This window comes from Chiloscyllium punctatum, chromosome 15 (assembly GCF_047496795.1).
Source record: "Chiloscyllium punctatum isolate Juve2018m chromosome 15, sChiPun1.3, whole genome shotgun sequence".
NCBI classification, from domain to species: Eukaryota; Metazoa; Chordata; class Chondrichthyes; order Orectolobiformes; family Hemiscylliidae; genus Chiloscyllium; species Chiloscyllium punctatum.
In genome coordinates this window covers 9,810,627-9,823,379 of record NC_092753.1, presented here as the reverse complement: position 1 = coordinate 9,823,379, position 12,753 = coordinate 9,810,627, and the positions used below count along the sequence as shown (strand labels likewise).

Sequence of the window (12,753 nt, the reverse complement as noted above, 5' to 3'; positions counted from 1 at the left end):
CCTATCCATGCCCCTCATAATTCTATAAATCTCTATAAGGTTACCCCTGAACCCCCAACGCTCCAGGGAAAACAGCCCCAGCCTGTTCAACCTCTCCCTGTAGCTAAGACCCTCCAACCCTGGCAACGTTCTTGTAAATCTTTTCTGAACCCTTTTGAGTTTCACAATATCCTTCCTAGAGCAGGAAAACCAGAATTGAACACAGTATTCCAAAAGTTTGTATTTTTCTGGCCAGTCCAGTTGAATTATTGGTCAATGGTAACCCCCAGGATGTTGATAGTGGGGGATTCAGTGATGGTAACATCATTGAATATCAAGGAGCGGTGGTTAGATTGTATCTTATTGGAGAAGATCATTGCCTGGCATTTGTGTGGTGCAAATGTTAACTAGTAAACCAAGTCTGGATATTGTCAAGATCTTGTTGCATTTGAACATGGACTGCTTCAGTACCTAAAGAGTTGCAAATTGTGTCAAACATTTTGTAATCATTGGTGAGCACGCTCACTTCTGATGGAGGGAAGTTAAGAAGTGGGGAGATTCGAATATAACTTAGAGAAACTGATGGACAAACTGTACAGAATTTCAGGCACCAAAACAAAAGGGAACAATTGAGCATTCAAGGGGAAATAGCAGCGAGCATTAAACTGGTCTTTTCAGCCTGATAGAGAGGTTTTCTCGGAGAGATGCTGGATAGTCAGGGTTGTGGTGAAGGTAAATATCAGTGAGACCAGAGGATATGGTCGGTCCCAATCTATTGAAAGGTAAAGGTAAGATCGCAGGACATAATTTCTTCATTCAAAACGATCGACACATGGAAGGACTCTCAGATGAAGTGATGGAGGTGAAAATCCTCGAACCATTTATGAAACAATTGGACATAAAAAAATGGAGGACCAGAGGTTCATTTTAGACAGCTGAACTAAGATGGCTTTTGTGAAAAAAGAGAACTCAATGATATTGCTGAACAGGATTTGTAGAGGATATGTCCTGTAAGCTGGTTGAGATATGCTCATAGCTAAACTTCTGTCTTAAATTATATGCCGTTCAGGTGATGAATGGACCAGAGGAAAAGGATAGGTTCTTTTTCTAGCTCCTGAACACCTGGGCATTGGTGGAAAATACAGGGAGATTGGAAAAGTGAGGTTCTCATCATTGAGAAGAAAATGTCCAATTTTCCATCCAAGGTCAGATCAGGCAGATGAGAATCCCATCTGTGAGAGGTCAGGGATCTGTTTGCAGTCATTAACATCTCAGTACTACCTAATTTTACCTCATTCACATGCACTAAAATAAAAGCAAAATATTGCAGATGCTGGGATTCTGAGCTAAAAACAGAAAGAAGTGGAGAAACTCAGCAGATCTGGCAGTATCTGTGGAGAGAAAACAGAGTTAATGTTTTGCGTTTGGAAAGACTGTCCTTGAACTTCATGCTCCACATCATTGTGGCACACTTGAGATTCAGTTATAATATACTTCAGCACTTCAACGTCACACTTTGGATCACCAATTCCTGACATTGCAGCATTACTGCCAGGCTACTTTGTGTGCAGAGACTGAAACCCATCTCAATGCATTAGAACAGGAAGCATCTTCCTCCGGGCTTGAGGGGAGATGCTACATGCAATAGTGAGAGTGGTACCCCACAAGACTTGATGGGAGGTGGGTGTCATGGCAGAATTGGAGTTACTGTGAGGGAGCAGAGAGAAGATTGCAGAACACACCATGAGAGAATAGAGAGGGTGCATTGCTGTGCATTTCTTCAGACCATGGGCGGGGCACCAACCCTGGAGGCTATTTCAGACCAGACTGATGGTGTGGCACGTAGAGTGCAGCTGGGGTTTAAACATGGAGCCTGTGATGTGAAATTCCCAAGATCCTGGCACCAGCTTCATTGTTCTTGAACACAAGGTAAGTTGTCTAGGAATGTGCAGGCTAGGTGGATTAGCCATGGGAGATGCAGGGTTACAGGTATAGGGTAGGGGGTATGTCTGGGTGGGAATGCTGTTCAGAGGATTGGCATGGACTCGATGGGCTGAATGGCCTGCTTCCACATTCTACGATTCTATTCTATGATCATGAGTGGCGCCATTCAGGACTGGAGGTGGACACTGAATGAAGGGAGCAGTGTAAAACTGCGTGAGGAATATCACTAGGATTCACAGAAGAAAACCCTGTGTGGACCTCTCCGAGATCAACACTGGCCCAATTCGCAGGAAGATTCAGCCAAATGCACTCTGCTCATCAAATACAGCTTCATCAAGAAATGACGTTTTCGAGTCTATGTGGCCATTAAGCTTTATATATGGAAACCAAAACCACCTTGTGTCACTGTTTAGTTTGGGCAGATACCTCTAACAGACAAATGGTCGAGACCACTATCTGATCCAAAGGCGTCACTTAAACTCTAAATTGTGCCTGGTAGTTTAAAATAACCAGCCAGCTCCCGCTGCCCTGAAGCACTGTTTTAACATACACTGGGAGGTAATGACTTCACTTGAGTATTTTCCACAGAGAGCTCAAGACTCTGAGTAACTGTACTGAAATCTGTTTCCTTCTTTTGTATCATCTCCATATTACCAAGCCAAGTTTTTGCATTAAAACTAATTTACAGAATCGGTTGGGGTCTGGGTCCGAAATCCATCAACTCTTGGCCTTTGATGGCTGATTCTGCTGTTCATAAATAAATCCTGGCAAAAGGTTCACCAGCCTCTGAGGTATGCTCTATCCCAAGACTGTCTGGCACCGGGGTCAGTATCATCATCCATTAGCACTTGGTGCTGCCACAGCCACGCATCAGTTCACTCCAACTACCTGATCCTTTGACCTATTCCAGCAATCTGTACTTTACTGATTGCAGGTGAACTTGGCTCTGTCAAACACTTACTGAGTAGTGATGAGATTCCATTTTCAAATTTCAGAATTATAGCATGTTAGTTGTTGGCCAGAATGTAAATCGAGTTGGTACTGAAAGGGCATCAGCTTCTCACCAGCCAGGCCTTTACTGATTAAAGAAGTGTAGACATTTTCGAATATTACTGACATCTGAATGAAACTTCCCAACATCACAATCTGTAACTACGAGGCCTGGCATATCCCTCATTCTACCATAAGCCACGGGGATCGAACCTGGTTCAATGAAAATTGTGAAACAGCATGTAAGGTGCAGCATCTGTCATACCAGGAAAACTGGAGAAAGTGAGGAATGCAGATGCTGGAGATTAGAGTTGGGAGTTGGTGCTGGAAAAGCACAGCAGGTCAGGCAGCATCTGAGGAGCAGGAGAATTGACGTTTCAGGCATAAGCCCTTCATCAGGAATTATGCCAGAAATGTCGATTCCCCAGCTCCTCGGATGCTGCCTGACCAGCTGTGCTTTTCCAATCCCACATAACAAGAAAATAGTATGGCAACCTGATGAAGCTACAACACAGGACTGACTACTTGTATGTGCCAGTGGGAGGAGCAAGTGATAGTCAGAGCTAAGCGATTCCATAACCGAATGGATCAGATCTGCCTAATCCAGTTGTGAATGGTGATGGACAATTAAACAATTCACTGGAGGAGGAGGCTCCACAAATATCCCCATCCTCAACGATGGGGGTGGGGTGCCCAATACACCAGTGCAAAAGATAAGGCTGAAGCAATCTTCAACTGCTGAGTGGATGATCCATCCTGAGTTTAAAAATGTGTTGCTGGAAAAGCGCAGTAGGTCAGGCAGCGTCAAAGGAGAAGGAGAATCGACGTTTCGGGCATAAGCCCTTCTTCAGGCTTATGCCCGAAATGTCGATTCTTCTGCTCCTTTGATGCTGCCTGACCTGCTGCGCTTTTCCAGCAACACATTTTTAAGCTCTGATCTCCAGCATCTGCAGTCCTCACTTTCTCCTAGATCCATCCTGAGTTCCCCAGCATCACAGATGCCAATCTTTAACCACTTAGATTCACTCTATGTGCTATCGAGAGCTGCTTGGAGGTGCTGGATAATGCCCCTAAAAGCTCTGTGGATGTACTTACCAAGACATGGAGTGCAGTGATTCAAACAGGTAGCTCACTACCGCCTTCTTGAGGGCAGTTATGGATGTGCAACAAATGTTGGCCCAGCCAACGATACCAACCTCCTATTAAGAAAGTGAGATTTGCTTCTGCACAGGCTGAAAATGTGGATGAGAGGTATCTTCCTGGGTGGAACTGACCTTGAGGCAAAAACGTTGGAACTGCATGAATGGTTGAAAGGTCGACAGAGGGAAAGACAGCATCCGAAGAGCAGGAAAATCAATGCTTTGGGCAAAAGCCTATCAGGATTCCTGATGAAGGGCTTTTGCCCAAAATGTCGATTTTCCTGCTCCTCGGATGCTGCCTGACCTGCTGTGCTTCCCCAGCACCACTCTAATCTAGACTCTGATCTCCAGCATCTGCAGTCCTCACTTTTGCCTCCAGAGGGAAAGGCCAGGCTTGCTGAGAGAAAAAAAAGTTAGGAATGTCGTGGGACATAATGTTGGTGAGATTGAGTTTGAAATTTAACCCTACACGAATTCCAATGACTGCTACATCATTCCCCTTAACCCCAAACACCTCCTTCCCCGCCACCATCCCCCCCCACCACCCCCCCCCCCCCCCCCCATTTGGAACTTTACCTCAAAAAAACCTTTACAGACAACATCATCAGTGCTACTTGCTGTCGTGAGGATCATGATTAAACCTGTTGATGGGGAGCAAATCCCTCCAGTTATTTTTCCCGTCGCAGTTGAAAAGCTGCTGAAATAAGCTCATAAACCAATATTTACAATGCACCCACCTTCTGTGACACAAATGAGGCTTAGTTTTCTGCCAGAGCCGATATTTAAGAAACAAATTGTTATTGGAACATTTCTGCGTTAAAATCTGTAACTTGGAACAAATGAAAACACCACTAAAGGTGGAGGGGCTTGGGTTGTAAGGGAGAGTTACCCAAAATGCCCCAAATGGAGGAACAGATAGGAGGAAAGGGCTGGAGGAGAAAGAGGACATAAGAAAATGGAGGACAAAAGGCCAAGAGGTCCGGCTCTGAAGTTGCAGAATTGAGTCTGAGAGGCCTTGAAGTGCTGATAGGAAAATCTTGAGCTGGATTTGTATTTTGTTGGAACACTGCAGCGAGACCTGGAATGAAACGTTAGTGGGAGAGCATGGTGGTTTATTGAAATGACAAGCGACCGGGAGGGCTGGGTCATTTCCTACGGACAGAGCAGAGGTGGTCCACAAAATGGTCACCCATTTCCACATTCGGTCCCACTGAGGCAGAGGAGGCCACTCTGTGTGCAGAGAAAAAAGCTGAATAGATTCAATGAAATACAAATAAAGCGCTGCTTCACCTGGAAGATGTGTGTGCGACCTTGGACAGGGAGGAGGTGAAATGGGCAAGTGTAACGCCTTCTGTGGTTGCCATGGGTGCGGTGAGATAGCATGGGAGTGATGGAGAAGTGGGCGGTCCCTACATAAGGCTGACAGTGGAAGGTGGGGTGGGGAGGGGGGGGTAGACATTAATGTATTGTCGTCTTCAAATTTGAAAATATAAGTTTTTGTTAATATATTTTGTAATTGTTAAAATTTGAACTCTCAGTAAACACTACTTATTATAACATCTGACCTATCAGAAAATATCACCTGTATCCTAATTCTCTGCTTTCTATCTTGCAACCAATTTCACAAGGATACCTGCAAGTCTGTGCACTTTCAATAATCTCTCACATGGAACCTTATTAAATGTATCCTGAAAGTGCAAAAAACCTCAACTAGATTAGCAGATATGACCTACCATCGCAAATCCCTGTAGTAACTTCCCAGAAAAGTATCTTAAATCAGTGAATTTGTAGTTTACCATATATTCCACCACTCACTTTCCCTTAACACATTTACATAAACAGGCAATGAAAACATTTAACAAGTGCCTACCTCTTCCAATGGATGATACATCTCATAATACAAAGAAGTACCACGGGGCGTAAGAGCCACATTTGTGTGTTTTTGTTTCTTTATGAGTTGTTGAACATCCTCAACCAACACCCTGAAAATTATACACATTCTGAGCTTACAGGAAAGTAAGTGATCAACCAAACAAAAGACACAGCAGAGGTAAATGTCAGTGGCTAACAGTGTAGAATTTGTTATTTGAAACCCCCCCCACCAAGGGGGTCAGTGTGAGTGTGTGAGTCCAATAGACTATTTTTCTTTTCCTGGTTATACTTTTATTAAACAATACACAATTTACAAAACAATTAACATTAACAGCTGTATGGTAAAAACAATGACTGCAGATGCTGAAAATCAAATACTGGATTAGTGGTGCTGGAAGAGCACAGCAGTTCAGGCAGCATCCAACGAGCAGCGAAATCAACGTTTCGGGGAAGGGCTTTTGCCCGAAACGTTGATTTCGCTGCTCGTTGGATGCTGCCTGAACTGCTGTGCTCTTCCAGCACCACTAATCCAGTATTAACAGCTGTATACAGAGTAACAGCAATTTACAAGGGAGAGGAGCAGCAAAGCTAGGCCCCAAACCCTACCGTTCAACCAGTTTTCAGGGAAATGAGGACAAACCACAAATCCCAGTTTCAGTCATCACAAAACAGTAACAAATACATATAAGACAGTCCAATTACATTTAAAAAAATGCATAAAATACAGACGCCCCCAAGCAAACCACCCGTCCCTTCCACCTTCTAGCCACTCTAGGGCAGCCTGCCCCTATGCCCCTTCCAGCTCTTGGCCTGCCCCATGCCCCTTCTGGCTTCCAAAAGACTATTTGGTGCAGCAGTGGGAGTGCTACAATTAGCACTTAGCCCCACTGGCTTAGGGAATAGGAGGTTCTGGATTAGTGGTGCTGGAAGAGCACAGCAGTTCAGGCAGCATCCAAGTAGCTTCGAAATCGACGTTTCGGGCAAAAGCCCTTCATCAGGATTGATGAAGATTCCTGATGAAGGGCTTTTGCCCGAAACGTCGATTTCGAAGCTACTTGGATGCTGCCTGAACTGCTGTGCTCTTCCAGCACCACTAATCCAGAATCTGGTTTCCAGCATCTGCAATCATTGTTTTTACCGAGGGAATAGGAGGAACACTTGAAGGTTCCAATCAGTGCAAATTGCTATCCACTGCCCCCTGCTGGAAGGTGCGTGAATGTTAGGTGAGTATAAAAGTCAGGTTTGGCTGTCAGTACTCACACACGTCAGGTTCAACTTCAAGACCAGAGGGGTTTGCAACATTTTTAGTTCTGCACTCTATCTATCTGTATCATAACATATTAAAAAAATGTATTTGGCATACCTATATGCAATGCTTGATGTAGCAAGCTGAGTTTTCACCTCTTCAACATTGGATATATTGAAGTAAAGGTGGATTTCTTTGTTGATTTTGATATTATCAATTGAACTTGGTTGCCACAGATCAGCCTGTAAGTAATGAAATCAGGTATTAGCTTCTTGTATCACATTAACAAATTTATTCTCCACATAACTACATTCAAATGAACTTTCATTTGTCTTTCAGGAAAGATTTCAGCTGCTGCTAAGAAAAAGATAACATTAAATCAGTCTTTCAGGTGAGTAAGACTCCTTTCAGTGAGTCTGCCTGCTACTTGGTTTTTAAGGGATTGTCCACAGCTCATGCACCATACTAAGTTAAAGATTAGATTAGATTCCCTACAGTGTGCAAACAGACCATTTGGCCCAATAAGTCCACACCGACCCTCCGAAGAGCAACCCACCCAGACCCATTTCCCTCTGACTAATGTACATATCACGATCGGCAATTTAGCACGGCCGATTCACCTGACCTGCACATCTTTGGATTGTGGGAGGAAACCCACAGAGACACAGGAGAATGTGCAAACAGTCATCCGAGGTGGGAATTGAACCCAGGTCCCTGGTGCTGTGAGCCACCTTGCCACCCTAAGAGATCTCATGTCCCCTCACTAAAACAGTAACACAGCGTCAATGATTAAAACACACCAAACATTGGGTCATCCAGTATTCCACTGTCTGATTTATGGAAAATACAATCAGGACAAAATGCTTGCAGGGCTGTGAGGAAAGAACAGCAACGAGGGAAGATTGCTGAGCACTTTCAAAGAGGAGATGCCAACACAATGCACCAAAACGTTGCTGCATGATTCTGCCTACAAATCTCAGAGTAAGGGGGACACACATTCGAGACAGAGGAGTGAAGAGGCATTCCTTCTCTCAAGAGGGTAATGAAGTTGTGGAATTGTTCACTGCAAAGGGCCGTTGAGGCTGGCTGGTTAAGTATATTCAAGACTGAGATAAACAGGTTTTTAATCAGTAAGGAAAAAGGCAGGAAAGTGGAGTTGAGGATTATCAGGTGTGATCTCATTGGACAGCAGGGCAGATTCGATGGGCTGAATGGCCTATGCCGTCCAGTCTTCTCACTTGCTGATAGAGACCAGAAAGATTCCAGAAGTGACGTTATTTCAGTGCTTGTGTGAAACAACATCACGTATAACATTAGGAGCCATCACAATTACAATGACCCTTCTGTGTCAAGTGGGTGCAGAACCTCAAAACTCAACAATACCTTCCTCATTTTCTGAGTTTAAAGTGGATTAGCCTGCCAACTAGTCTGGAGAAGGGTCACTCATCAGTAACTTGCAACACTCTTTATGTCTCTCCATAAGTAGGTAAGGGCTTTATACTCAAGTCTCAGCAGTGTAGGTGGATTGCCCAATGGCTATGGCTGCTCCTGAAGCTGATTGGTAAGGACCACTCTCACTGAGATAGTTCAAAGCCTGCCATTCAACGGACAGGGTTTGTGACAAGGAACGTATTAGTGAATTCAAATGTTTCCACTTCCTTGATCCATAGCTTCTACTGCTCAGGCCAGTCTTTGGATTGAGGGATTTACCTCTCAAGTCGACGATCGCCAACTTTCAGGGAACACCTATTCATGGTTCAAAAAGTAATGCCCTCCTGAAAAAAAGCAAAGGAGTCCTGAACTGGAATCAGATGAACCCAAACACAAGGCAAATTTCCGTCCTTCACACTTACCATCCTTCACTTAAACGAGGAATAGTCTGTGCAAAAGTACCAGATAACAATGGAGATGTGACAAAGAAGGTACCAGAGATCAGAGCCTTTAACTAGTGGAGAAATTGGAGATTTTGGGATTGTTGCTCTCAGAGCAGAGAAGGTGAAGAGGAGATTTCATAGAAGAAATCAAAATTATGAAGGGATTCGATAATTAGACAAAGAGAAATGGTTTCCACAGCCAGGAGGCTTGGTAGCCAGAGGAGACAGGTTTATACAAACATACAATATAGCAGGAGTAGGCCACTCAGTCCTGCAAGCCAGCTCCGCCATTTATAACATTACTCCATACTCCCACCTACAGCCAATTACCTTTCACCTCCTTGATTATTAGGAATCTATCTATCTCTGCCTTAAACACTCTCAATTCTCTGTGAGAAAAGCAATTCTTACCTCTGTCTTAAACAGGCAGCCTCTTCAAAACAGTGGCTCTCTAGTTCCTTTCCACACCCTGTCAATGTCCCCCAGGATCTGTAACGTTTCAATCAAATCATCTCTTCATCTTCTAAACTTCAGCGGATACAAACCTTGCACTTTCTCATAAGGCAACCCGTTCATTCCAGGCATTTTTCTGGTCAACCTCCTCTGAACTGTTTCAGAGATTTAATGCCTTCCTTAAATAATTCTCTGGATGTAATCTCACCAATGTCCTGCACAACTGAAGGATAACCTACCTACATTTGTACTCAGTTCTCCTCAGAACAAACAACAACAGTCTGTAAGCATTCAGAATTACAAAGCAAAGTTGAACAGAATCACTGGCAACAGTACATCCCTACCCAGTGAGCTCAATGCATTCTATGCTCACTTTGAACAGAAAGGTCGATGGAATGATGTCACCTATCCCATCAGCCTTGGGTGCACCTGTACCCTCAATCATTGCCACGGATCAGCCGCCTTGAGAGTGAACCCACAGGAAACGACTGGCACATATGGAGTCCCTGGCCGTGCACTCTGTGTGGATGAGCCGACAGGAGAATTTGTTGACATCTTTAACCTTTTCTTACCACCAGCTGAAGTCCGCACCTGCTTCAAGAAGACCGTCATCATCCCAGTGCCAAACCAAAACTCATGCAGCGTGCCTCAATGACTATCATCTAGTAGCTCTGACATCAATCATTATGAAGTGCTTTGAGAGGTTACTCATGGCTCGCATCAACTCCACCCTCCCAGATTGCCTTGATCCCTTGCAATTCATCTACCAACACAACGGGGCCAGAGCAGACACTATTTCCCTGCCCCTACACTCAGCCCTGGAACATTTGGATCACAAGAATACTCACGTCAGACTCCTACTTATTGACTACAACTTCACTGTCAACACCATCATTCCAAACAAACTCATCTTCAAACTCCAGGACCTAGGTCTCTACTCCCCACTCTATAACTGGATTCTGCACTTTCTGACCTGCAGACTGTAGTTGGTAAGGACAGGTGACAACACCTCCTCCACCATAATCCTTAACACTGCGTACTCTGCCCCTTACTAAACTCCTTGTACACACACGACTGTGAAACCAAATCTTGCACCAACTCCATTTACCAGTTTGCTGGGAAATGACATCTTCGTTGTAGGTTAGATCTCAAACAATGATGAGACAGCATACCAGAAGGAGATAACAGCTTAACGGCATGGGGTAAAGACAACAATCTCTCCATTAGCATCAGCAAAATGAAGGAGCTGGTCATTGCCTTCAGGAGTCAGAGTGTAGAGCACATCCCTGTTTCCATCAGTGGTGCTGACGTAGAGATGATGAAGAGCATCAAGTTCCTGGGAGTGACAATCACCAACAATCTGTCCTGGCCCACCCACATTGACACTACGGTTAAGAAAGCATAGCAACGCCTCCAGTTCCTCAGGAAGCTAAGGAGATTCAGCATGTCCAGAAAGACCCATAACCAATTTTTATAGATGCACCGCAGAAAGTATTTATCTGGATGCATCATGGCTTGGTGTGGCAACTGCTCTGTCCAGGACCGTAAGAAACTCCAGAGAGTTGTGAACACAGCCCAGTCCATCATGCAAACCAACCTTCCGTCCAGTGACTCCATCTACATTTCTTGCTGCCTAACATAATCAAAGACCTCCCACCCTGGTCAACTCTCTTCCACCCGCTTCCATTGGGCAGAGGGTATAATAGTTTGTATACACATACAAATGGATTCAAGAGTGGCTTCTTCCCCGCTGTTATCAGACTTTTGAATGGAACTCTTTAATGTTAATGTTGATCTCTCTCTCTACACCTTCTAATAGGCAGCTGTAATATTGTATCCTGCACTATGTTCCATTACCTTGATATACCTGTATAATACAATCTGTCTGTAAAGCACATAAGGCAACACTTCTCACTGTACCTCAGTACATGTGACAACAATAAATCAAATTCTGATAGCACGGAGTGTGAAAATAAACATGGGTACCAGATTAACTGGCTTAACTGATTAACTGATGAGGTAACTGATTATGTAAAGATAGAAACAGTAATGATTTTGGTCAAGGGATAAATAGTGGCCGATTGGTAAACACAAAATGGCAGAATGTTTGTCGCTTGTCAAGAAAAATAAATCTAGGACAAAAAAAACTAAATACAATTTTATTGCATGTGCTCTGGCTTCAATCAGATAGAGTGGAACGAAGCAAGTGTAATTCCACAAGCTGGACAATAGAAGAAAGACATTGCATCTTGGTTAAAAGGGTCTGGGGTGACATCTGGGGGTCGAAACTGTTATGTTTGAACACTGCTCCAACACATGGAATTCTAAAGAAAATTGTACAAGGATTCCTAAATTACAAAACAAAGCAATTTGTTCAGCAAAAGGGAAGATTAATGAACTGTAAGAAAACATTAACCGATGCCTAAATAAGTAAAATGAACCATCACCTCATATTGTTCGAATATTTGTTTGATATGTTGAATCTCCTCATCCGACTGCGGCTTAATAGCTAAAACCTGGTCTCTAAAAAGCAAACAATGTGAGACTGAGTTAGTGATGGATTATGAAGAGAATTTTGAACCATTTCTAAAAGGGGGCGATTTCACACACGCTTACTGCATATTTGAAGGTGACTATTGGATCAAATGCTTCAAATATGCGTTTGATCCACATAAATGTTTATTGCCGCAGGTGCAGGATCATGGCTGAAGTCAGAGTGGATAGATGTAAGCTGTTTTGATTTCCATTGTGAAAGAGCAATGCGCAGGAATAAAACAAAAAGTAAGCCTCGCTTTTTAGCAGTTATTCCAGCTTAATCGAAAGGACATTTAAATGTCGTCACAATTGATAACATGCAAATTACCCTGGTACAGTTTGGAATTTGAGTAAGATCTGCAGAGTTACCTGACTTGTCTTGGTGAAGAGGCAATTATCACTTCGGTGAAGATACATAGCAAACATGCTAAAATATGAAATGCCATCTTCAATGGCACCAGAAATACACAACGTGAAAAGATTTTGTGTGTCCCATCACTTGACGTGGACTATTGATTTATAGGACCCATAGTATTTGTACTCTAGTTAAAGTTTATACTGACTGGAATCCAGTTTACAAACAAGGCTGTTGGGGGTGTTGATGGAAGAAGGCACAAAGGTCCTCATCTTAACCTCGTTAAAAATGGGCCCGTGGAGTGGCAGAGTGCTTTTACACTCGCAGGATAAATTGCCAAACAAAAGACACAACTGTTACCAGGAT

At 43.6% G+C, this 12,753-nt stretch overlaps 1 protein-coding gene across 1 annotated transcript in view; it reads right to left on the bottom strand.

Annotated features, from left to right (window-relative positions):
* cpb2 (carboxypeptidase B2 (plasma)) overlaps positions 1 to 12,531 on the bottom strand; it is a 32,224-nt gene extending 19,693 nt beyond the window's left edge. The window contains exons 1-4 of the mRNA XM_072584623.1: positions 12,402 to 12,531; positions 11,945 to 12,020; positions 7,288 to 7,412; positions 5,923 to 6,034 (exon numbers count right to left, since the gene is read on the bottom strand). Coding sequence (XP_072440724.1) covers positions 5,923 to 6,034; positions 7,288 to 7,412; positions 11,945 to 12,020; positions 12,402 to 12,478 — 390 coding nt within the window. The 5' untranslated portion in view covers positions 12,479 to 12,531. The remainder of the gene's footprint in view (positions 1 to 5,922; positions 6,035 to 7,287; positions 7,413 to 11,944; positions 12,021 to 12,401) is intronic.
* Between the last annotated feature and the right edge of the window lie 222 nt (positions 12,532 to 12,753).